General features: G+C 28.2%; 3 protein-coding genes across 7 annotated transcripts; 1 reads left to right on the top strand and 2 right to left on the bottom strand.

Annotated features, from left to right (window-relative positions):
- Nucleotides 1-22: 22 nt before the first annotated feature.
- Nucleotides 23-5,224, bottom strand: LOC111031405 (poly(A) polymerase type 3). Of its 2 annotated transcripts, none has more exons than XM_022311322.1 (3): nt 5,112-5,224; nt 2,218-2,306; nt 23-2,054 (listed from the first exon to the last, which is right to left on the bottom strand). In XM_022311322.1, the coding sequence occupies exon 3, from the start codon at nt 2,029-2,031 to the stop codon at nt 109-111; it is 1,923 nt and encodes a 640-aa protein (XP_022167014.1). In that variant the 5' UTR covers nt 2,032-2,054; nt 2,218-2,306; nt 5,112-5,224; the 3' UTR covers nt 23-108. The 2 variants fall into 2 exon arrangements, with proteins under 2 accessions (XP_022167014.1, XP_022167015.1); XM_022311323.1 differs by lacking the exon at nt 5,112-5,224 and adding an exon at nt 4,974-5,098.
- A 189-nt stretch (nt 5,225-5,413) lies between these two features.
- On the top strand, nt 5,414-7,861 carry LOC111031408 (charged multivesicular body protein 6-A). Of its 3 annotated transcripts, none has more exons than XM_022311328.1 (6): nt 5,527-5,642; nt 6,597-6,706; nt 7,079-7,202; nt 7,267-7,383; nt 7,452-7,602; nt 7,667-7,861. In XM_022311328.1, the coding sequence occupies exons 2-6, from the start codon at nt 6,600-6,602 to the stop codon at nt 7,720-7,722; spliced, it is 555 nt and encodes a 184-aa protein (XP_022167020.1). In that variant the 5' UTR covers nt 5,527-5,642; nt 6,597-6,599; the 3' UTR covers nt 7,723-7,861. The 3 variants fall into 3 exon arrangements, with proteins under 3 accessions (XP_022167018.1, XP_022167020.1, XP_022167019.1); XM_022311327.1 differs by lacking the exon at nt 5,527-5,642 and adding an exon at nt 5,742-6,484; XM_022311326.1 differs by lacking the exon at nt 6,597-6,706 and having other exon boundaries at nt 5,414-5,642.
- Nucleotides 7,862-8,571: 710 nt separating this feature from the next.
- On the bottom strand, nt 8,572-24,698 carry LOC111031404 (pre-mRNA-processing-splicing factor 8). Of its 2 annotated transcripts, XM_022311320.1 has the most exons (41): nt 24,531-24,698; nt 24,181-24,415; nt 23,924-24,092; nt 22,889-23,053; nt 22,604-22,819; nt 22,281-22,493; nt 22,084-22,218; nt 20,247-20,352; nt 19,076-19,223; nt 18,836-18,998; nt 18,529-18,746; nt 18,238-18,464; nt 17,945-18,154; nt 17,758-17,874; nt 17,490-17,696; nt 17,260-17,423; nt 17,023-17,149; nt 15,148-15,340; nt 14,862-15,049; nt 14,546-14,784; nt 14,099-14,245; nt 13,883-14,033; nt 13,637-13,813; nt 13,339-13,575; nt 13,083-13,273; nt 12,885-13,020; nt 12,496-12,665; nt 12,158-12,434; nt 11,934-12,094; nt 11,681-11,872; nt 11,379-11,573; nt 11,073-11,244; nt 10,884-10,997; nt 10,649-10,822; nt 10,392-10,585; nt 10,101-10,316; nt 9,864-10,029; nt 9,577-9,783; nt 9,389-9,513; nt 9,168-9,322; nt 8,858-9,012 (listed from the first exon to the last, which is right to left on the bottom strand). In XM_022311320.1, the coding sequence occupies exons 2-41, from the start codon at nt 24,410-24,412 to the stop codon at nt 8,858-8,860; spliced, it is 7,149 nt and encodes a 2,382-aa protein (XP_022167012.1). In that variant the 5' UTR covers nt 24,413-24,415; nt 24,531-24,698. The 2 variants fall into 2 exon arrangements, with proteins under 2 accessions (XP_022167013.1, XP_022167012.1); XM_022311321.1 differs by lacking the exon at nt 24,531-24,698 and having other exon boundaries at nt 8,572-9,012; nt 24,181-24,412.
- Nucleotides 24,699-25,625: the final 927 nt, after the last annotated feature.

The following is a 25,625-nucleotide window of genomic DNA, read 5'->3' as shown; positions in this document are numbered from 1 at the left end:
TTGTTTTTTTTTTTTTTTTACATTTTTTGAGTATGTATAGATAATATATTTATTTATATATATATATTTTTTTATTTGAAGATTTATATCATATGAACACATGGGTAATTAGGCAACAGTTGGATGAAGAAGCCTTAATTTCTTCTGGTCACTTTCATCACTTTCATCATCAGCACAACATTTATTTGATACTGTATTTGTCAGGGAATTCCCCGATTCAATTGTGGAATGTCTGGCATCAGTTAGCAATAGAGATTCTTTTACAATATTAATATTTTCTTTGGTTTCATTTTCAGTTGATATAGAATGATTTTCTTTTTCGGTTGATAGCAGAGTATTAACTAGGTTGTTTGATTTATTTTCTGATGACGGACTTCTATGAGATTCTACTGATCCCAAGACAAAAATGTCATCATTCAATAATAGGCTTTTTTTAATGATATTATCATCAGTTTCATCTTCAATACTACGTTTTCTAGATGTAGGACTCTTTTGTGACTCTTCAACTAATTCTGATATAGAATGTCTACCCTCAGTTGACAATCGTGCAATAATTTTACTACCAACAGAATTTGGAATAGCTTTTTCTTTTTTCAATTCATCAGGTACATAGTCTCTCAAGTCTTTTCTTTTTAAATGATTAACTTGTATATCCATTCCAGCTTTAAAAATAGCATGAGCTCTACTTTTTACCAATAAACAGAAATCTCGGATATGAGTACTAAAATCTAATTGAACCACTGTGCCATTAGACTTAGATATTTCTAGACCAACAAACCAAACTGATGATGGCCTTCCTTGTGATTTTTCATAAGGTAGTACAAACTGGTCTGGATTTAAATGAGATCTTTGGACACATTCGATTTCTTCTAAAGATGTAGGCAAAAAACGAAGCCTTGATTCAACTAATCCTCTCCATTCAAGTAATTCTTCATCACAGTTTGCAAACACAGTTATCGCCAAGAAATATCTATATTTTGTGAAAAATTTAGATGGTTGAAAAATTTTTGACCAACTAGATTCTCCAGTTAAAATTTCGCCCATAATGTCTAGACTTGTTCTAAATTCATCTTGTATTATGGCTAGGGTGGAATGAGAAACATTAAAAGTTGAATTTTGTTGAGGATAAACTGGAGTTATAATAGGCATAACATGATTACGATCTGCCATGTTAACTCTTGGGTCCCAAACTGGATATCCGAGATCCATAAAATATGATGGTTTTAATAAGACAGGCTGAGGCCATTGCCATTTAGAAAATATTAAAAAAAATTTGTGTATTAAAGTTGCTGGTGCTGCATTTGGATATAACTGACATACTCTTGCAACTAACATTGCCCAAGAAACCCCCCCAAGGTATCCTAAAGCATTTGAGTAAACTCTATGACGTTTAGCCCATAACTTAATTGCAATTAATGTTTTCTTGAACGATTCTCGATTAGGGACTAATCGTAAAATAGAATCTGTAACACGACATCCATTTAAACTTCGTACACATTTAGGATTCAAATTTCTCAGCAGATCATCCTGTTGCAAATCAGTATCTTCGTGTACTTCTTTTAAAGCAAGACGTGCAAATAACATATCTATTTCAATGCCTTGTATTATCATTTTGATAACTGGAACGAAAGCTTCTTCAACAGCTCGGACATTGTTTATACTAGGATTTTCTTTTAATTTATTATAGAATGTTGCAAAATAATCAGCTCTAGTTATATGTCTTGGGACAATGACAATTGCATCAATATCAGCACCTTTATGGTAAACACCAAGACGATAGGATCCAAACGTGCATACTAATCCTCCAACATTTTCAGCTGTTATTTCAGGTAAATTTCTTTCCATACTAACTTCACGTATCCATTCTTTAGCCAAATTGTTAAGCATTGATAATACTTCAAGCCTTTGAGATAAATCTTCATCAGTAGTAATAACTTTTTCTCTTGAAAGAGCATCATCCAATGACTTTGTTAACTGTATATCAATGTCTGTCGGAAGAGCATCACTTATTGCCGATGTCATTCCATACATTTTAAAGGGGTTTTAGGAATAGTCTATTTAAAAATAAAAATAACTATTTTAATAGTTTTAATTACCAGTTAATATATAAAATCAATTCTTGATTTATAATATCTAATACAAATTACTGATAAAAAAAAAATCAGTCTATTACATAGTTTAAAGTAAAAATGTAACAGTTATTTAGATACTAGATACCTATTTTGTTCAGGATCTCTGGGGCTTGCTGGTTTTTGATGCTTAGTTATTTGTATTCGATTATTCAATAAGTGTATCTTGATTAAGCCCTAAAATAAAAATAAAAAATAGATAATACACACTCAATTTATTAGTATAACCTAGTTCAAGATTATAAAATTTAAAAGTGCATTTGTTAAAAGCAATAAACATGCATTTAGATAGTTGTGTTTTATTTAAATGTATTGTGCAGTTCCTTAGTTGAACTTTAAAACTATAATCTCCAAAATTAAAAAAAAAAAATGAAGTTTGATAAAGAAATTTTACATTTAAAAACAAAACATACTCATAACTATGGCTCGGAGTAGTATTAGTTGCAAATTTATCTATATGATTTTGACTTATAGCAAATCAAGGTAAAATCCATTCTATACAACGACAAGAATAAAAACAAAAATTTAAAATTTATACATTGTCAGTTTCAGAAAAAATGCATAATTTTTAACTCTCACATACCTACTTATTTATATTATTTAAAAAAAAAAGTTTTTATTTAATAACCAACATAATCTGTCCAGCAAGAGAAAATACTGTGGTCCAACAAAAATCAGTTCATTTGCTCATCTCCATACAATATGCTATAAAGGAACAGGAATGCGGCAGGGTATGGAGTGAGGATTCACAGAATCGGTAAATTCTTTTGCCTGACAGAGTATATGTTTTATATATTTACTTAATTATTTAATGCCAACATTTTCTTTTTCTTAAGATTTGTGGTAAGTAGCAAAACATCAATTAGGTATTTCAGTATACTAAAAGATTTAGAAAATTACTTGTTTTTGTTATGGATAAAACTAAACAGTATACAATTCATTAATATCATAGTTACCTATTTTTAAATAAGAATACGTATGATACATTTTTAATATACTGTTGTGTAACTAATCAGTCATTGAAAAGTTATGAATTGAAAATTTTTAATTTTTATTTTGAGAACCACCTCCATATAATTTTTTTGGACATTTCAACTTTTATAACGTCCAATCCTTAATAATAACATTCTAGATTCAAAAAACTCTAAATAAATTCTGCTGTTGGGAGCCCAAAATCAAATTTTTTAAACCTATGTAACATTATGTATGCATTTTTTTTCTGGAAAGTTAAAAGTTTGGATTGTAAGATCGATTTATAATGATATTAGGTAATTGTTATGGAATGTACTGGATCTGCAAGGTAACATAATATGTACATAGTTTCATCACATTATAACTAATTTATACGGAAAATAACTCTTTTAACATTATGCAACCCTTTATTAATACATCATAGGTCATCAGAATTGTCTGAAATATTACTTATGCTTATACAGCTTTTATACTGTAACACCATTGATTAAAAATAAATTTATAAGTATAAAATTTGGAACAACGAATGCTAGTTAAGCTCCAGAGATTCTTAGGATTTAAAATATGCAATTTATTTTTATCAAAATGTGTTTTTGCATGCTTAATAATATGACGGAGCACCTAAAAAAGTTGGTCAAATTGTTTTTGGTAGTTATGGTCAAAAAACCTCAAACTTCAAAATAATTTGCTTTATCAAACTCAACAGATAACTACCCGAAAATATTTTTTTTTTATAAATGTGAGTTGTAAACATTTTTATGGAAGAGACAAGTGGGAATACGCAAAATCACACATTTCCAAAGGTAATAACTTTAAAACTAATTCTGACCGATAATTTCTTATTGCGCCTTTAATCTTAAATTGTTAAAATACTTAGTTTCCTAAATAAAATTGCTTGGGAGCTACAAATTATTTACCAACTGTAATAAGGAGACAAATTTGACCAAGTTATTTACTGTTCAATGTAAGTACGTATATAAATTTATTAATAAATTGTTAGGTTTGCTGAATTATTTATTTTTTTGATAGATAGTTGTACTACATGATGATTTTAGCAGTACTTATTACTTAAGATGCTAATTAACTGAACTTAACAAATAAAAAATTAAAGACTTAATACCAACTTAAAATGAAAAATATACTATAAAAAATAGTTGTATATTGAGGGCAAAATTATGTTTAATAGAAAATAGGTACTTAATTAGTAACATTAATATTAATTTAAATTACCACTTTAAAAATATAATACTAATCAGTACACAGGTAGTTTGGTACATTTTTATATTGGATAGGTACAAAAACATGCAATTAAAATCATTTTAATTACCTAAATTATCCAATTTAACAAATGTAAGCAAATATTAAATGTTTAAAGAGGTAACTATTCATTCACACTTAAATATGTAATATAATAATAACCAATAAAAAAATTATAAGGGTTCAATAATCATCAATATTACCCAAATAAATACATTTTTCATTACGACTGCATAAATAGCTTAAAAATTAGTTCAAAATCAAGTCTTTAAAAATGGTGTCTAGTGTCTTCAGTCTACATTTCAATACCTCACTTCACGATTACGGACATAACATTATTGGCATCTGACCTACGTGTAGCGCGTACACGACGACCAGCGTTTACTTATAATAATGTGGTACCTATTGAATTCAAGTACATTAATGGATCGATAAGGTCTCAGTTTAAATTTAGTTAAAACGAATTGGTTGAATAGACGTCACAAATCACGATAACGCGTTTAAATATATCGCAGATGTTTAGGTGAACAACAATCGTCGAAGTTAGTACAACTTGTAATAATAGGTACCACAATACCACGCGATACGTTTTTGATAAGGCGCAGGTAAACTCACGAGTCACGGAAGGCTTTGTCTCGAAAGTGTACGTCTTAACATCTTATAAATCTACAAAAGTCGCAAACACACACTTGTTCACACTACTCTATACACAGGTGGAAATGAGAGTAACGAGGTCGTATGAAAGGTACTTACATGACCCAAGGTTCGGCGACCGTCGGATGAACACCGACAACGAAGTACACTGTACACGACCTATACTACTTGTCTGTTAAACTGTAATCAACACAATGATTTTCGTTATGGATAACGTCGAAAAAAGTCGAAAAACTGGAACAATAACAACACCGCAGGAATACAACGGCCAAATGATTAGAAAGTAGAAACCAAAAAAAAGCGTCCCTGCGCGCCACACGACAACCGGTGGTACGCAATGGACTAATAAACGGGTAGGTATACCACAACGCCACAACACTGCTCACTGATTGGTCAGACGGTGTCTCAGAGCTGCGACACTGGGACGTCCATGCGATTCGTTCGTTTTTTGGAGAGAGAAACCGACGTGGCTGACGGCCTTCCGCACCGCTTCGCAGAACGTTCTTTCCTTCTTCAGCTGCAAAAATTGGAAACGGGGCAAACGGCAGGCAAAACGCTTGGCGGATCACAATACTACGATAGTACTATTATGATTTCACGAGTTTTGAGGCGACAAAAAACAAATAAACAGTAATATTAATACAATATATTTATATAATAATAGGTATTCGCGACCGCCGTGGTAACCAGTAGACGACACGCCCCCGATAACAGTGCGACCGCATACCGCGGTTGTGTGGCGGGCAGACTCCAGCGAGTCGCGACCACGCTTCGTTGTATAACCATATTATCCTTAAAATATTGTGTTCTATCTATAAGAGAAAGTATATCGTTGTATTCTGTGCTAAATAATTAATTTGGAATAACGATAAACAATAATAATAATTTGATCTGGTTCAGCCGAGTCTAGTAAATGGTAACCCTGCATGGTCGAGCTTTTTAAAGTCAAAGACGATATACTCATATGTAAATGCATTATCTACGCATATTAATTGACCTGTGATTGTGTTATTATTGTCATTATATTTTTTTATCTATAGAATCTGTGATTTGTGAATAACAGAAATTACTACTACAGTCGACAGACTACGATTAGTACGATTAAAAACAATATTATCTTTAATCGTGCAACAGACTATATTCACTAATATTTATATTTTTTTCTCTTGTATTAATTTATTATCTTATTTTAACAATTTTACCTAACATAAGAATTTCATTTCAAACCTTGAATTTAGATTAGTCATAGACGTACGAGTTAATTATTATTTAATATTTATTATTATGTGGCCATGTCGTCATGCTTACTTTATTTGAATTTCTGACATTGAAATCAACTGTTCTGCGTTTCGTTAATCGATATTGAATTGCCTTATGCTGATTAATTTTGTCGTAAACTATTTTTCAATATGGGAATGTTATTTGGAAAACCAAAAGTCAGTCGTGTTACCGACCACGATCGAGCAGTTCTGGTAATAATAACGAATATGTATTGTTGGGCCATTGTTTTGTTTATCTACTGCATGTATTAAAATGTACTTGACATTTATGTACAATGTTTTTGAGGCTTAATTTAATTTTTAGCAAATGAAACAGCAAAGAGATACATTAAAGCGATATCAACAAAGAGTTGAAAAATTACTAGAAAATGAAAGAGAACTCGCTAAAAGACTACTGTCCGAAAACAAAAGAGAGTATGTCTAACATGATTCATTATTACATTTCAGCTTATCAAGTATAATATTTTTAAAGCTCTTAAATTTAAAAATATAAAAATCATTTAAGAATTAAGTTGCATATATTAATGAAATATTTATTTAATTAAATGTTTTAATAGTGTTACTGAATACTGAGAAAATTTGTTGAACATATTCATTTTTAATTGATTTCAATGTAATGTAAAACCAAAAGGTTCATAGTAGTAAATCCAAAATAGTGATTCAATAGGAGAAGCAAAATATTAACTCATCTGTCATAAGGGGGGGGGGAGGTTAACAGCACATTTGTTAGTTACATTTTCAATCTCTGCTCCAACATTTTAATAATTATGATGTTCATTGTTATAGAAAAGCAAAGCTATTGTTGAGGAAAAAGAAATACCAAACAGAGCAGCTCGAGCGTACTGAAGTGTCTTTGGACACAATCGAAAAATTAATTCAAGATTTAGAATATACCCAAATAGAATACAAAGTATTAACTCAGAATATTATTTTACAATTTCTACGATATATTTAATTCAATAAATTATGTATAGGTTATTGAAGGCCTTAAAGTTGGAAATATAGCCCTTCAAAAAGCGAATGAATTGTTTAATATTGAACATATTGAGCAACTTTTGGATGAAACTAAAGAGGGAATCGATAAACAAAGAGTAATTAATATTATATCTAAACATTTTATATGAATAACTAACTTTTAAGAAAATAATTTTTCAAATAGGAAATAACCGATTTACTTAGTGGATCCTTGTTATCTGAGGATGAAGATGCAGTTGAAGCTGAATTAAATGAATTAATTGCTGTAGAACATCAAAAAGCTGTTGATATGTTACCAACCGTACCATCAGATGAATTACCAGTAACTGTACCAGGTAATTATAAAGTTAAAATATTGTATTCAATACAATATACTTAAATATATGTTTCATGATTTAGAGACCAAAGAGGAAGACAAATTGCATACAAAGAAGATTGCGTTAGAAGCTCAGTAAAATTAATCATAATATTCGGTTAAAATGTTACCGAATTAAAGTAGAAGTAAATTTCTTTTTAACACATTAAAATTTTTATTTTCTGTTATTGTATATAATATTAAAAATTTGTATGTTTAACATACATATTTATTTTAAAGCTTCTTTATTATTCAATAAGTTATATTCTATAAGAGTCTAACTGTTTAAAGTTTGCAAGTTAAACTTAAGTAGTCTAAATGAACATAACAATTTTGGTTGTGTTCTGAAAATCTATTAATAACGTCACTATTCACATATTTTTAATTGTGCATTACGGAAATCACATCCAGATATTTTGAATTCGTTTTTGGTAATTTTTTAATATGTGTTTGTTTCAATTTCAAATCCATAGTTAAAAGTTGAATTGTTAAATTGTTTTAACCTTTTGAGATATAGGCTAACTGTGAGAGTACAAATTGTTGGCAATCAAATTGTGTTACACATCCCTTCCTCCCAATTTGTCGTGTTACTAGGTAAGTGAAATTAGACTTTATCCTTTTCTTTGGATGCGTTCTCTTGGTTAGGTACAATGTAATGCATAACACTGTATTTGTGTTAAATGGATTTTGTATGGATAACACGTTACTATAATGTACTAAATAGTTGAAAAAATTAATTACCTTCTGGTAGGTGCTTATTAATGCACAAACAGAACACGTTGAAATTGGAATAGTGCCTCCACATTTATATTACAATATAAATGATGAGTTATTGTTCCATATCCTGTATCCTCTATACTAGTGGGCTATAACCTACTATTATAATGTTATGCTAGATAACTTTATGAGCAGGGAAGGTTTAAATCAATCAACTTTATTACACACCTAATAAATTTCACATTGATTTACTTTTATTGACAAAAATTATTATGATAAAATATTGAAATTTTGATACATACATTTAAATATTTTATTGTGTATTAGACATCAATTGTTAAAATAATTTTCCAATAAAAATCAATATGTTATTATTAAAAATCTCGATACTTTTAGTAATAATTTTTTTAAATACAATATCAACTATTGCGAGTGTATAATCCAAATTTGTATACAATGCATTCAGATTTTTTAAGTATAAAATAAAAACTACCTTAAACAAATAATTATAATACACATTAAGCATACACGTCTTCACGGTCAGCACCAACTCCGTCTCCATCTTCTAAAGACGAGAAATTCAAGAAATGGGCAGGCCTATGAATCTCATGATAAAATTCTTTTGGATTGGCTAATTGCAATTCATACTTCATGTTTGCGTCATGTCTTACACCTAAAATTTGAATAAAAAAAATTTAATAGCGGTTCCTCAAATATTTGTAAAATATTGAACAGTCATGATCCGTGAGCAATTTACAAATGTAACATGAACAGGCAAGTAGTTAAGGGTTGATGGCTTTTAACAGATGTAGTATTTATTATATTTACCCATAAAATTATAGTTCCACGATCCTTGAGCTGGTACCATGAAGAAACCAAGGAATCTGTCTGACAACAGCATTTGTACTTTTTCATAATGGCTGGGCAAGTAGCCTTTTGGATTGTTACCTTTGTCAGTGTTTTGTCGTCCCCATTCAAAACCACTAATTTAAAATAAATTTGAAAGATTAAAATTTGAAAAGTTTAGGGAGTTAAATAATTATTTTTACCTTGGAGTCAATTTATAGGCTGTCAATGAGCATGAGCCCGGAGTAAAACTGCAAGTTATTATAACAGTTTTTTCTCCATCCCATGCCGAGTTATCAGACATAATTTTGGCATGAGTGCTTATATCCTAAAATACAAATGATGTAATTATTAACAAATTGAAAAATATATTTTAATAATTTGAATTTACTTGAGGCGATAGTTGAGGTAATTCATTGGGCTGCGTATGTATCCAACCAAGTGGTTCCATGTCATTGAGATAGTGATGGTTATTGGGTAGTTGTGATGGTACATGTATAGTTTGATGTGTACCCCATTGTGGCGGCATCACTAGACAACGGATTTCTTTCACTTGAGGGTTATCAGGAGGACTTACACCATATAAGTATGCACAAATCTAAGAAAATTAAAACATGTTCAATAAAGGCTAATATTAAATATTAATGTTGGTGCAGTATTATTCTAAATTCAATATACCTGAGCACGAAGATCAGAAATGGTGACAAACTTTTTGAGTATGTTCTTAGGTAATATATATGTGTAACCAGTCTCTTTAATGTCGTCAGACGATACATAAATATGATTAGTACGTAAATGAAGATTTGTTGCAGATATTGCACGAACTCTCCATTCAGTCTTGGAACTAAAAATAATGTGACAAATTTCAGGGTTTGTAATTTAAAAAAAATGCCATGTTTAAACTTAGAATTATACCTGAAAGTTTGAGTTTCATAATTAGAAGTAGTGGAAGTAATGATATCATCTCCATGTTTGTTCACTGTTCTAGTTGTGGTTGCTGTTAATTGCGACTGTTCTTTAGTTTGTTTCTCAATCTCGGCAATTTGCTGTCTTTGTGCTGATGGTGCACTAATCTCCATTCCCAATATAATATCTCGAATTTCTGATTGTGTTAAAGAAGCAACATTCACGCTATAATAAGACAATAATTGTTAAATTAGTTTTTTGTCAATATTTTTTAATATAATCATAAATAAAAATACATACTTATTTTTTTTTCCATAGTCAGCTAAAATCAAATCCTTGAGTTGCACTTCAACCTTAATCCATTCATCATCACTGAGGGTAGGCCAAATGTGATGTGGCTCAGTTATAGTAGTTTTGTCTGGTTTTAATATAACTTTGGTACGTTCGGTATTGACATGTAAAGCTCTTAATATCAATATTAAACGAGAAAATGCCTATAAAAAATTTCATCATTATATAATTTGAAATATGAAGTACATTAAATATTCTATTTTTACTGTGTAAGAAGAGATTGTTTTAAGCCAATCATCATATAAATTGAAAAGAACCATCTGAGGTTCAGTAGCTTTTAGTATAAGGTCACCAAACTTTTCCACCTTCAAACATGCTTGGAATGGAAGTTGTAACTCTGATCCTTTGATTACAATATTTGGGAAATCCAAAAGATGCACCTAAAATAAAAAATATTTTTATGAGTAAAAATGAATCGTATAAACTTTTAAAAAAATTTACCTCAAGAGGATCCAACATTCCTTTGCGTGTAACGATAATTTGTTTAGGCTGTTCTTCAACAGGCAATGAACGAATCAAAGCTGCCACTTCTTCGGCTGTTTTCCATTTAGCTAACTAAGGAATTAATATTTGGATTTGAAGGTTAAATAAATATTAAATAATAATACATTATAATAAAATAATATTTACTTGTCCTAAACGTTTCTGCCCAGCCCATACTGAGGTATGAATTATTTTCAAAAATAGTTGTCCAGTACGTGGGTTAAATATGAAAATAGCTCCATTAATGGGCTTAGTTGTCAAATTTCCTTCAAAAGTTTTATGAATTGTTACTCTGTAGACATTTGTATCATCCACAAACCTTAAATCAAATAACATATAAAATAGATTAGAAAAAATAATTATAAAAAAATTAAATTTTTGCTGATGATGTTACAAGTTAGTATGGTATTTAATATGACGATTTATTGATAACTTATGAATAGGATGAATTACCAAATAATTTGATTAGAAAACAGTTCACCATAATTCTGACTTGATAAGTATGGTTCTGTAGGTTCAGAAGAATACAATTGTAGAGCTTTTCGAATACGTTCTCTCAAAACATATAGAGCCGGATTTGCTTTCATAATTTTAGCCATAGCTTGTTGGATCAAAGGCTTGCAGCCAGGGAACCAATTTCCATAAGCACTAAAACAATTAAGCATACATAAATAAAACATATTACATCTTTTATTAAATATAGATTAAAATATTATTGAGTGGATAAAAATCAATTTGTCATAATATATAATTACCTGTGTAAGTTGTATGCCAAATCAATTGCAATGAGTACACCAGTGGGTGATGGATAAATAGACATATTATCAGTAGTATAATCCAGAAATTTGGCTCTCGCATAACGTTCAACATCGTGTGAGTCATAGTCACCCCACCTAAGTTGGACATCTAACCAATATTTCTGTGTAGTTGTGTTATCCATTGTATCTCTAAAATAAGTTGTTTAAGCAATATTAATAAAAAATAATTTTCTTAAAATGTTTTAATTACTTTGAATCGGCGAGAAGCGAGGGTCTTGAAACATTCCATTTATAAGCAGCAAAGAGTAAGATATCAGCACAAGATGAATTCATTTTGTATGATTTACGTGGATGAATAGTTTCTTTTTGAACAGTTTCAATTTCTAACGCGTCAAGTTCTTGATCAAAAACCTACGTATTGTATAAATAAGTTAAATAGATTTTTCTTTAAGTGGTTTTGTAAAAATTACTTACTTGACAAAGATCCATAACAATAGATTCATGGACTTTTTGCCACAAATGAGCCCTGAAAATTTGAATCAGGGAAATTTTGAGAGTAGGAATTTTACCATGCATAAATATTCCAGTCAAATCAAGTTGAACTTGGAAACCAACATAAACATTAGCACGGTTGATAGTTGGTGACCACCATAATGTAAAACGACGATTAGGTATTTGATTTAAACCAGAACGTTGAGCATTGGTCAATTTTTTATACTTCATTGATTCCTCAAAACCAGATGCCTTCTCCCTAGAAATAAATAATGAGTAAATATAATACAATACAACTTAATGTATTATAATTTTTTTACCAAAATAGACCTTCCCAAGTTGGGAAATAGGTTCCTTTGAATAAAGTATGTTCCAATATACCCTCAACACCTCCCAAAGCTTGAATCATATCAGTTCGGTAATTGTTCAAATTCCATAATTTACCATCATGTCTTTGATGAGTCCACCAGAATGGATTCTGTTTTAGAACCTGAATTGAAATAATTAAATATAATAAATACTTATTAATTATTACTAATAATGTAAAATAATTTTTTAAAAATTTAAATATTATTTAGCTCTAAATTAAATATTTACAATTACTTAACTTTTTCATTTAAATATATTTTTTTTTATACCAAAGAACTACGTTATTACTATTGATAATTACACTACTTTCAGAATTTGTAATTTTTTGTTAATATTTCACCTGATATTGTTTGAATTCTGTTCTAATTCTCCAGCCTTTATCATAGGCTAATGTATGTCTGTCTTTTTGGAACAGAGTATTTATTCTAGGTATTCCACGATCCCAACTGTCTTCTATATCTTCCAGGGTTAAACGTCTGAAATTACAAAACGAAAATATATCAAAATACAAACCAATTTGTATTTATTTCAGTTTTACCTATTCTGTGCATTTGCTTCTTGTCTTTTTAAAGCATATTCAGCCCACACTCTTTGGGAATCAATAAATTCTGATTCCCACGGTTGAATATAACGATATAAATTTGGAATTAACTGATCTTCATCATGACTCATACCTGAACGGAAATGAGTAATGCCAACATCTGTCTGCTTTGACCATCTTAAATCGGACTAGAAAAAAATTGCTTACAAAATTAATAAAATATTTTTAAAACTATGTTTATATTAATATTAACCTGAGGAATAAGAACATGACCCATAGATAACATTCCCAAACCACCAAGTTCTTTAGGTGTATAAAAAACGACAGGAGGGAATCTTGAAGGCATTTTAGAATTAAGACCAATTTTAATACGGGTTTGAATTTTATTTTCACATTTCACTAATAGATCCAAAAGTTCTTGAGTATTTACTACAGCCTCTCGGAAATAAGTCATAAGACCTATCAAAGCTGTATTCCATTTGTTAACAATCTATAATTAAAATTCAATTTTAATTGTATTTTATAAAATAATTATAACAATTTAATTCAACCTTAGTAAAAGTTGTTGATCCACTGGCCATTAAAATTTGACGAACACGATTGTGGAATCTTTGCAAGGATTCGTCATCAACTCTCAAAAATGATTGAGCTGTTCTTTCCTTAGTGATTTCATTTTGTAAATTCCATATACCATCTCTATGAGTAAGTTCATCGTGAATTGTTCGACACTAAAAATTATTTGATATAAATTAAACTGCACATATTTATATTCCAGTATAATATTTTAATAATCTTACTTTTGGTAGAATTCGGCATTCAAAACCACTCATATTAAACAACAAATTAGGATTATCTTTGGAATAAACGCTCACAAAACTATTTTCCCACTGTATGGTAGTTGTAGAACGAGGAAGTCTATTTTTAATGTCCCAGAATACAGCTCTTCCTCTGTTAAATTCAAAATTTTAAATTATAAACAATAATTAACTAATAACCCTTTTATAATAACTTACAAGTTAACATCGTGTTTCATTAAGCGCATCCTAGCATCACGAGGCCAACACTTTTTATTATTATAACCAACAATGTTTTCATTATTTGGATCTGGATGTTCTGTTAAATAACGTTGAATAAGATCTTTTGCTTCTTCAGCAGTGAATCTATTGAAAATAAATTAATTTATATTTAAGTATAATATTTTATAGTTAAGTGAAACTTTTAAAAAATACCAGTTATTGGTATTAGTAAAGTATGTGTAATTATAGTTTGATATTTATTATTAATTTAGTACAATAGTACATTATTATAAATTTAATAAACAAATAGTACGGACAATATTAATTAATTTTTTTTATCCTTATTATGGTTTATTTTGTTCTTCGAACAAGTTTTACTAAAAAACTCAATCATATGTATGTAAAAAATATAGTAATCATATTTCACTCTTTTATTATAAATACCTTAAAAATATGTGTACTCTATCAATATATCGACAATAAAGACGAACTGGATGAGCTATTTCAGTAACAACATCTTGGAAAGTTAAGAAATCATTAGGCATTTGAGGTGGTCCTGCCATTTCTGACGATCTTTGTAATCCCAAAACTAACAAATCCAAAACCAATCCATAGTATTGAACAATAAATGATGAAAATTGTAAACCTCGAACTATACCATAACTATTAGTATGGTTCATATCCTGAAATTGTATAATATATATTTCAAAACTTGTAAGAACATAAAATTACACTTTGGGTTTGAAATTAAACAACAAACCTTATAATTAATTATAACATTGCTTTTGGCAGTCATATAATCAGCAATATTATGATCGACAATTAATCTTAACAATCTGTTAAGCAATGTTAAATCAATTTTTTCATAGATTTTTTCAAATTTGGATTCAAGTAATACGTTGCATTCACCTTCACTCACATCCCATACATCTTGTAAATTATTTACACCTAAATGAAAACAAGTGTTATAATTATTGAATTATTGAATAAAAAAAATAATAAAAACCATGTATGATTATAAATACACAACATAGCATATTTTTTACCTTGACACCATTTATATACAAGTAATGGAGGTGGTTCAGTGTCAGACGGTTTAATCCAGGGTGGAAACAAACGTCGCTTATCCGCTTCATACCATAAATATTGATCCAAATAAGCATCAGTTATTTTTTCTAAAGGTTCAACATCATATACAGGTACTAGGTGAGAATATAAATCCATAAACTCTATGCCCACCTAAAAAATTTAGTTAATTAATTTTATTAGTCCTATAATATTGGCGACAATCACATTAATGTTAATTATATATTATTTCACATTCAAAATGTCTAAAAAAAAAAAAGTCACGACTTAATTTGTATTCAATTTTAGACTTTTATCCTGTGGGAGAAGCACAGATTTTATGCCTTTCCGGTCATTGAGACCGGTTCCAGTATGACAAATCACCAAGTGAAGATACACAGGAGAACAAATTTTTGTTAGGCTATGGCATGTTCTCTAGCAGTTATACATATATAATATATATTATAAATTAACAAATACAATAAAATTGACTACTATTAAATACATTTTTATAAATTAACTGTTATTAAAATATTTACATAAGAATACAGTAGAATCTGCTTAATTGGGACACATTGGGCAGTAACCTATTTGTCCCAATTAAGCTGTTGTCTTCTTTATCGGGTGACCTAAATAAGCGGTTTCTATTATAAATGGAAAACATAAACTTTATAAAAATCTAAGATCAATCATTATCCCTAAATAATTCTAAAGATATGGACAGTTATACTTTTTCCTAATGGTTTATGTAGGGGACATAATTCAACGTTGATTAATAAATACTATCATAATATATATTGTTCAAAACACTAAGGTCGCATGTTCAACATAAGTTAACACGTGAGCATCTTAAAAACAACCAATGTCAACTATATTTTACATGCCATCATATATTTATAATAGGGTGAAGTTTTCTGAAACTTGGTTTTCAATTATATAAATTATATGCTTTTATTCAACAAATTTTTACTCTTCACAGATAGTATTGTTGGTTTTATTGTAGAATTAAATATCTTATTTCATCTAAGTGACATATACATTAAGTTTACTACCATACTATATCTTCTTAAGACATAATCATTTCTATTATATAAGTATTTTTGGAGTGTTTACAAACGCATTTAATTTTTGTTGACATTAAAATATAATATAATGGTAGATTAAAATAATGTTTTATGTATTTGTTCAGGTATATAGTTTTGTCCAAACAACATTTACAATAACAGATCACTGACCACGTTAAAAATAAATGCCATCTGTCTGTATTCATTAACACAGATATCAGACCCCTGTGCTAATTATCATAACAAAATATGCTCAGTTGGGCGCATTTTCCTATTGGTTTCAAAATAGACACATCACGGACGAAATCTATTAAAAATACAATAGTTGGGCATCATTCTACATCCAATATCAGAGCCCCTACGCAATTCATCAATGCTTATTCAATACTACCACTATCATTAAATTTATATGTCATACAAATATCGATAAAATATTAATTTAATTAATGAGTTTTAAGTAATTTCTCCTTCAAAAAGTTTTTAGTTGATTTTTTATATCTCTTAATAATTTTATTTTTAATGTTAACTTATTAAAAATGTGTACTATTCAGCATGTACAACATTATGCTTTTTTTGGATAGAGATTAAATTTTAAGGAGCAGCACCAATAATATATTGTACAATATAATATAGCCATGACATTATGATCTTTACCATTTCTTAACCTAACCTACACGTTATGAAAGCAAGCATACCTTTCAATAGTAATACATTTTACTTTAACTTCAATCTACTTTATTAAAAACAGAAAATACATCGAGTTACTTGATGAATTTTAATGAAATGACTTACTTCTTTAAACGTTCTTTGAGTCAATAAATGACGTTTTATTCTTGAAAGCGCTTCATGAGGATTATCATAAGCTTGTTCAATTAATCCTAATTCTTCTCTTTGGCTTTGATTCAAACGGGACTTTACACTATAAAAAATATTTTGAGAATAATGTAGAATAATATTGGTACTATAAGTCATCAATATTCAAACTAATTGTTTTGTAAATTTATTATGGGCACATAACTCTGTTATTACCTGTATGCCTCTTTCAAACGTTCAAGAGCTAAAATTAATAATTTTGTATCGTGTTTATACGAAAGAGGAGGAAATGGTATTGGAGCAAATCGTCGAGATTCTAACCAATGAACAGTTGTTGTGTAAATAGCTACAGCTTCTTCAGGGGAAATGTAAGGTCCGTCCTAAATCATAAAATAAAACATATACATTTATGAACAAAGAAAGAAATAAAAATAAAGAAACCATACTTTAAGATAATTGTGTTGACGTTCTTGTTCTGCTTTTAAGTATAATCTAGTTAAGCGACCTAAATTCTTTTTACATACAGTCTTATCAACTGTAGCTCCTCTACGGATACGTTCTCTATTATAATGCGCTGTATTTGTCCACCAATCGGCTTTCATTTTTACATATCGAAGAATCATATTCTCAATTGGAGTTGGTAATCCAGGAACCTGTAAATTTTTTTATATTTTAAAGTATAAAATAAATTATATTTATTATAAAGTATTTAACCTTCCATGGAATATTAGCTTTCCAACATCTCCATGCTTCAGATAAATGCTGCAAAATCGTTCTAGCCTTATTTTGTTTAATACCTTCTGGCATCATATCTACAATATCATGCATGACCTAAATAAACAAAATATTATTTACAATGAACTTGTAAGAAAATTAAAAGAAATAATAATAAAATAATTACAGAAGCACGAAGTTCTAAATCAAAATGACTCTCAACACGTTGTTTTGTAACAGTTTTAGCAACTCCTTTTGAATGTCTTCCTTCAAACTGGCGAGAGAGTAAATTTCCTAACCACCTTTCCAATAATGGTGTTATTCCTCGCATAAAAAACAACCATACACGCCAACCTGGTGCCCAAAATCCACAACCTGGACCTTTGCCTACGGGTCCCTAAAATATAACAATATTTAATTGTATTTATAATGTAATGCTTCATAAAAAAATATTGTTATAAATTGATTTTTAATACTTACAGTATTAAAACGATAGTAAATAAGATGTTTTAAATCTTTGCACATACGTATTTGTCTCATGAGTTTGTACTTATAACGATACATGCCAGTAAGTTGTCCAACATGTGCAAATACATATTGTAATCCATCAGCTAATTGAAATGCATCAATATTGTTTAATCTGTATTGTACATGTGAATCAATGATGAGTTTTGTCAAACGAAGAATTTCTCGACACAAATGAAAAGCTATTAAAATAAATTAAGATATTTAATCGTACATTAATTATAAAATATTTTAATGAAAATATACCATTTCCAAAACGAGATTTTTTCCTTTCTTTAGTTGTAAGTGTTTTCACAGGTTTCAAATTGAAATTATAATCCAGATGCAAGTAGTTAAGATTTTTACGATGAATTAAAAGGTTTAACATATTATATCCTTGCCTGCATACTTGTAAACCAGCTTCTACCCAATCTAATGTTGTAGTTTGGAAAAATTTAGTAAATTTAAATGATCGGAATAAATATCTAAAAGTAACACAAAAATAACAATTAATGATAGGTCGGTATGGTATTTAATAGAAATTAAAAAAATTAGTAAATGTTGTGATACAGACCTTTTTTTCTGTGGTTTAGGGGGTCGATGTTTCAAAGCATTTAATACATAATATTTCAAAAGTTTTTGATAGCTAACACGAACTTTCACAGGTTGTCCAGGTGGACAATGTTCTCGGTACCAACTCTTAACTAAAGGTACATCAATAGCTCTTCTACAACGGCCTACAATCATAATATATATTATATTTTAATTTAATAATGTTAAAAATAATTAATGTAAATAAAGACAATATTCTAACCAGAACGCATATTAAATGGTCTAGGAGCCCATAATAATGCAATTCCATTTGCTGTGTTGTCAGTGTAAACAGGAGTTTCTTGTAAAAATGGCTGAACTTCTAATGGTAGTTCAAATTCATCATCATCGTCAAAAACAGGTTCATTAACCTACAAACAATACAATACTCTGTTTATTAAAAGATAGTGTGGTATATAATATGACAAAGACAATTTTTGTTTTTAACAGCTATCAAAGCAATAACAATTTAATGATAAATGTGCTAAATTAAAGTGAAAATTCAACTGTCCAGTTTATAATAAAGGGTGTAACAAGGAAGACCTAACAAATGAAATACCTTTTGTTCTAATCAATATTTTTTTTAAGTATAATTTATTAACTACACATATAATATAACATTATTTAAATTTTAATACTGAGAATAAAGGTTAGAATCGGATTAAAATGTTTTTTGAAAATTTCAATATAGCCAATTAACAAATCATGGTTTTAGAAAACTTTTGACTGTAAAATCATACATCTAAGTCAAAACCATTTTTATGATTTTTTTAAAGATATCAACATTTTTTGATGTAAGAATTATTTATCTGAAAAGGAATAACATTTAAAAAAAATATTCATATTTTTTACGTACCTATGTGTTTAAAAATCATCATAAAATATTATTAAAAAGATCATACTTTTCAAGTTTAAAATGTTTTGTTACGACTGGATTAACTTGACTTAACAAAAATAACGAGTTCTGAAAAATTGTAAAATATAAACTATATCCTAAAAATCAGAATTACAAATTGGCTCTTTTAACCTTTTAAATTTCAATAAAATAAATATTCAAAATAAAAATGAAAAGTGTTACACTATAGGTGTAGCACAAGCATAAATTTTATCTAAAAATACATAAAAAATATTGACCAAAACAAGATATTTAATTACTCAGTTTTTCAACACTGTACACATCAAGTATTAAGTAAATGATTCTTAATTAGGTAATAGAAAATCTAGCATTTTATCAAAAAAAAAAAAGATTAAGCAGATACTAGATAGCTAGTATAACTTTATTAAATTAATTAGTTGTACACCGCTTCTTTTTACATTTATAAATTCATATTTCAAAAAAAAAAAAGTGGATGAAAAAATATATTTATTACAGAAACAAAAAATTTAATAAATACCTTGACGGAATGCCGGTGAGATATAGGATTTATTAAGGGGTCAAAATAAAATGCTGGCAAATCTGGATCTTCAGTTTTAATGTACACAACATTTGGAGCATGATACCTGAAATTTAATACAACAACCTTACTTATTTTATAAGTACATATAAGACAAGCCATGATTTATAAAAAGAGAATAATTATGATGAATTAACACCACACTTTTATGATATTTATATCAATATTAAAATAAATTTTCAATAAAATGTCTAACATTAACCATTTTAGTAGTATAATACAAGAATTAAATATGATTATAAAATTGTATATATAATGATCAAAACATCGTGTTTATACCCAAAAGTACTTATATTATAAGATACCTAAAATCTTTTAATACATAAATACTCTAAAAATGTTCAATTAAGTGCATTTTGTTCAGATATATAGTTTTGTCCAAACAACATTTACAATAACAGATCACTGACCACGTTAAAAATAAATGCCATCTGTCTGTATTCATTAACACAGATATCAGACCCCTGTGCTAATTATCATAACAAAATATGCTCAGTTGGGCGCATTTTCCTATTGGTTTCAAAATAGACACATCACGGACGAAATCTATTAAAAATACAATAGTTGGGCATCATTCTGCATCCAATATCAGAGCCCCTACGCAACTCATCATTGCTCATTAATTACATTTTTTTAAATGTAGTTGAATAAATTTTTATCACAGTGATATGTACCATGACGATAACTGCTACACCATATTATATTCTCAATAATTTTTATCATATTTTTAATTAAAAATTATAACATTTTAACAAAATATGAACATTTAATTTTTGTTAATTTGTCGGTACAATATTAAATGGATTGAAGCACTATTTTATATATTTGTTCAGGAATAAAATTTTGTCCAAACAACATTTACAAATAACAGATCACTGACCACGTTAAAAATAAGTGCTGTCTGTCTGTATTCATTAATACAGATATCAGACCCCTGTGCTAATCATCATAACAAAATACTTTTATAAATATGCTCAGTACGGCGCATTTTCTTATTGCTTTCAAAATAGACACATCACGGACGAAACTATTAAAAATACAATAATTGGGCATCATTCTGCATCCAATATCAGAGACCCTACGCAATTCATCACAGCTTTTAAAATATTAATTTATCAAAATATTTTTTTTATTGTTTAGATACGATCCTACATTCAGATAATGTGAGCATTGTTCAATTTATTTAACTAAAAACTATATATTTGTATACATTAATAAATAAATAAAAATTCCAAACATTCAGTTTTTAGGATGTTATTAAATATTAAATAGGACCTACATTGCATATAGTTTTTTTTTTTTAGCGTATGGTTTGTGGTTACATGCATTATAGTTTAATATGGTAACGTACAGTAAATTTAATTAATGTATAACAGATGAATAAAATAAAAATAAACACAAAATAGAGTAATTAGTAGTATGAGTAATATTGATAGGGTAACAATAAGGTATTAAAGATCTAGTTCAGCATATAGTGTACTTATTATTAACACAATGGCAAAACATACAGGCATATCAAATCTCTTGATTGCTGTCACAAAATAAGAATTCCTTTGAATATTAAATAAATTGTTCATAACTATCAGCGCTAAATTAGATTGTCTTTTATCTAGCTTGCTACAACGATTATGTAAATTAATATTACACACATTAGTAAAAACAACAAATATTTTTATGAAATTTTCAAAACTTGTGTGTTAATTTTAGGAATTTTAAATGTAAAATTATTTTATAAAATGTATATAAAAATAAATTATTCTTGATAAAGAATACTCACCAAGACAAATGCACATAATGCGGAAGATTATTGTATAAATATGGAAATGCAATTCTATATTCAGTTCTTACAGGTTGTCTTATAATAATTTTATTGATATCATTAAATTCATTCCAATCTTCATCACGGACAAATCTAAAAACAAAAACAATTTGTAAAATAAAGTCAAAATATATATGTATGAGTTAACAACTTACGATGGATTTGAATCTTTGATAAGTGGTTCAAATTTTGGTCCTCCGGGAATAGCCATATTTAATGCTTTAGCAGTAAAGAATGATTTTGGGTCGAATAAATAAAAGTAATTATCATCAACAAGATCAGTTAAAAGTTGATTAGCTAATCTATATAATGTAGCCATCTGCGGTAAAGTTAAATTCCATTTACGATATGTAGATCCGTTTACATGCCTAAATCAATTATAAAAATAAATCATTAAATGTAAATATTAGCCATGATGAAATGCAGATTAGAATAGGTAATATGATTATTGTGTAAGTTCATAATATTTTTTAAATACCTTGTATTAACAAGTGGTTTATGATCATAAAACCATTTTGCTACAGCAGCATCTTCTTCTGTATCTAAGTCAATTTGAATAGCTTCTAAAGGCTCAACATCTAATACATTGTCAGCATAATCTAAAGGTGGTTCTTCATCATCAAATGGAGGAAAACGCATACGTTTAAAATGACGCCTATCACGTTTTTCTCTTCTCATCATTATCCACATAGTTCTTAAATGATAAATAGGTAATAAATGTATTTAACTAAGAACAGACCATATTAAAAATAAACTGGCTTACCCCCATTGAGCAATATAAACTGGTTCAATAACCCATGGAATTTCATTAACAAAAGTTATTGCACCGGTTATATGATACAAAACTTTGACATCACGAATCTGTTCCCATGGCATGGGCATATTTTCCAATAATTTTAAAACGGCATGCGGCATATATTTCAGAGCCCTAAATTCAAATATTACTTTTAATATATTTATATTCATTTTTCATATTTAAAAATTATAAAATATACCTAAAAATAATTAATCACAAAAAGTTAATTATTTTAATGAAATAAAACTTATATATAGACACTTAGATTTATTTTGTATTTTGTTGTATGATTATTAATACATAAATAAATATATGAACAAACTATCAAACAAGCATACTTGAATCTTATTGCATTTAATATTTGTAGGTACTATGTATTCAAAATTTGAAATGATACCTATTAAATTAATAGCATTTAATTTCAAAGTTTCTGATAACTCATAAATTCATTAGGGATTGTGATTGTGGGATAGTGGTAGTTACAATTTCTGTCAGTGTGCTGGAATCTTTATCTGGGAAATACAATAGCTCTCATACTTACATATACCTACCTATTTGTGTTTGAATTATTTTCAAATACAAATTAAAATATTTTATCTGTACCAACTATAAGAAATATTATTTTAGTACAATTTTGGATCTCCCCAAAACAATATAAGTAGATTATTAACTGAAAAATCAACAATTTAATTTGACACCATAAATGGTTTCTTTGATGTATACATTAAATGATTGAAAAATAAAAAATTAATTACAGCAGTTTTAGAAAAGAATAGGATAAGCTTTGCAACAAAAATTATTTCCTACACACTTCTGAAGTTCAGAATCTCTTCAAAAATATAGAAACTAATGTGTGGTTATTACATTTTGTTTGTGATGGGTGAAAGGGTAGTAAATGGAGTAAATTTAAAATTAAATTTTTGTGATTACAGACCTCTTAGAATCAATAACAATTTTGAAAATAAACAAGATTTATATCATTACTTTTTTGATTGTACTTACCCTAAATAGACTCTTTTGTCATGACGATATTTTCGACTGCTCATATCACCATGGTCCCTGATTATTTTACGTATATGTTCAGGGGGCATGTCTTCTTTTTGTGCATCGACAAAACCAAACTTACGTTTAGGTGCAAATCTTTTTGATTGAATTTGTTGCCATTTTTGTGCTATATTAATGGAACATTTAATAATAAATCGTGGATAATGAATTGGACGAGGACAATTAAGTTAAATAAAACAATTAATCAAAATTACATTTTTCTTGTAATTTTTCATCACTTAATGGTTCAGGTATTCTGTGAGGTGGAGCTGATGACATTTGGTGCATAGCCATTTGCTGAGCAACATGCATATGAGCATGTACAGCTGCTGCTTGTGCATGAGCAGCCTGGGCTTGAGCTTGTGCTTGCACTGCAGCAATTTGTTGCTGCTGCTGAATGATCTGAGCCCATGGGTTCCCACCCAACATGAAAGGTGGAATAGACATAACCTTTTGAAATGAAAAAGGTATAATATATTAGTTTTGTAAGATATGGCATTGTATTTAATTTATATAATATTATTTAAAAACTATAACCAAACAAACGTAAAAGAAAATGACTTACTTTTTAAGTTGATTTGACGAAAATGAAATGAATTATTACATTTTACATTAAATTGTAATTTATTAATTTGCGTATAAATAAGACAGTTATATTAAATGAATACCGAAGTACAAAAAAGAAGAAAACGCGAGTTTACGGTTTACACAAACAGAACGGAACGTCGGTAAACGCACAAATGCATAATGTAATCACACCGACATGCTTATAACCTCCTATTTCAAAGATATTGTAACACAAAAGTGTTTTACTAGAGTCTTTGGAATTGATAAACAAAAGAAATTTGCGGGAAACACAATTCTAATTTTTTAACATTTTTCCTTTTTTATTTTTTGAGTTAAAAATGTATAAACATTTTTCTTTTGATGTCCAAGATTTGAAAATGTAATACAAGATTCCTTTTAAGATTTCCTACGTTTAAAACAAATCAGTCTATTTACCCATAAAACAAACATTTGAAAAAAAAATTATATTCATTTAATATAATTCATTGTATTTAATACATTTCTTTATTTATATTTTTTTATATAATTTTTATTATTTTAATTTTAATTTTAATTTGTTTTTATATTTTATGTTTATATTTAATATTTTATTATTGACAAATTTTACAAATTCTCATACCACGATTTTCTTATTGTGTTGCTATTCAAAAACTAAAAACTGTAGGTAAGTACTTGAAATTTTTATCAAATGTTTATTTTGTCATTTCCTATGCATACACAAATTTTCAAAATATTTTGACTTGTTCTGACTTATTTATAGTCTATAGACAATTGAAATTTGAGATATTTTGGTTGTTTCTTCAATAAATATCAATAAAATTGTTTTCATTGAGTAAAAAAGTTCAAAAATGTAATTCAAGATCACTCGTAATAGTTATATTAGCATAGCAGTTGAGATATATTTTCAAATGTGGGTGAAAACTGAAAATACATATTAAAATCAAGATTAACGGTTATCGCTATTTAATTGTATTAAAAAAAATATTATTCATGTACCTTATATTTTATACAAGTTATGAAATTTTCAAATGAAACTGTTTCGCCAAAAATTAATTCAACCATTATATTACTATTGTCTAATATAGTAAAATAA

Source organism: Myzus persicae, unplaced genomic scaffold (assembly GCF_001856785.1).
Source record: "Myzus persicae strain clone G006 unplaced genomic scaffold, MPER_G0061.0, whole genome shotgun sequence".
NCBI classification, from domain to species: domain Eukaryota; kingdom Metazoa; phylum Arthropoda; class Insecta; order Hemiptera; family Aphididae; genus Myzus; species Myzus persicae.
Note: the sequence above shows the minus strand (reverse complement) of the source record. Positions and strands in the feature narration are given on the sequence as shown.

Excerpts from the sequence above, each read along its gene's own strand:
- LOC111031405 (XM_022311322.1), bottom strand. The coding sequence starts at position 2,031 with ATGTATGGAATGACATCGGCAATAAGTGATGCTCTTCCGACAGACATT.
- LOC111031408 (XM_022311326.1), top strand. The coding sequence starts at position 5,443 with ATGCGATTCGTTCGTTTTTTGGAGAGAGAAACCGACGTGGCTGACGGC. Across the intron at positions 7,203-7,266 it reads ATACCCAAATAGAATACAAA|GTTATTGAAGGCCTTAAAGT; the intron begins GTATTAACTCAG and ends AATTATGTATAG. Across the intron at positions 7,603-7,666 it reads ATTACCAGTAACTGTACCAG|AGACCAAAGAGGAAGACAAA; the intron begins GTAATTATAAAG and ends TTCATGATTTAG.
- LOC111031404 (XM_022311320.1), bottom strand. The coding sequence starts at position 24,412 with ATGTCTATTCCACCTTTCATGTTGGGTGGGAACCCATGGGCTCAGATC. Across the intron at positions 22,494-22,603 it reads AAACCACTTGTTAATACAAG|GCATGTAAACGGATCTACAT; the intron begins GTATTTAAAAAA and ends TAATTGATTTAG. Across the intron at positions 10,030-10,100 it reads TATGAAACTCAAACTTTCAG|TTCCAAGACTGAATGGAGAG; the intron begins GTATAATTCTAA and ends CATTATTTTTAG.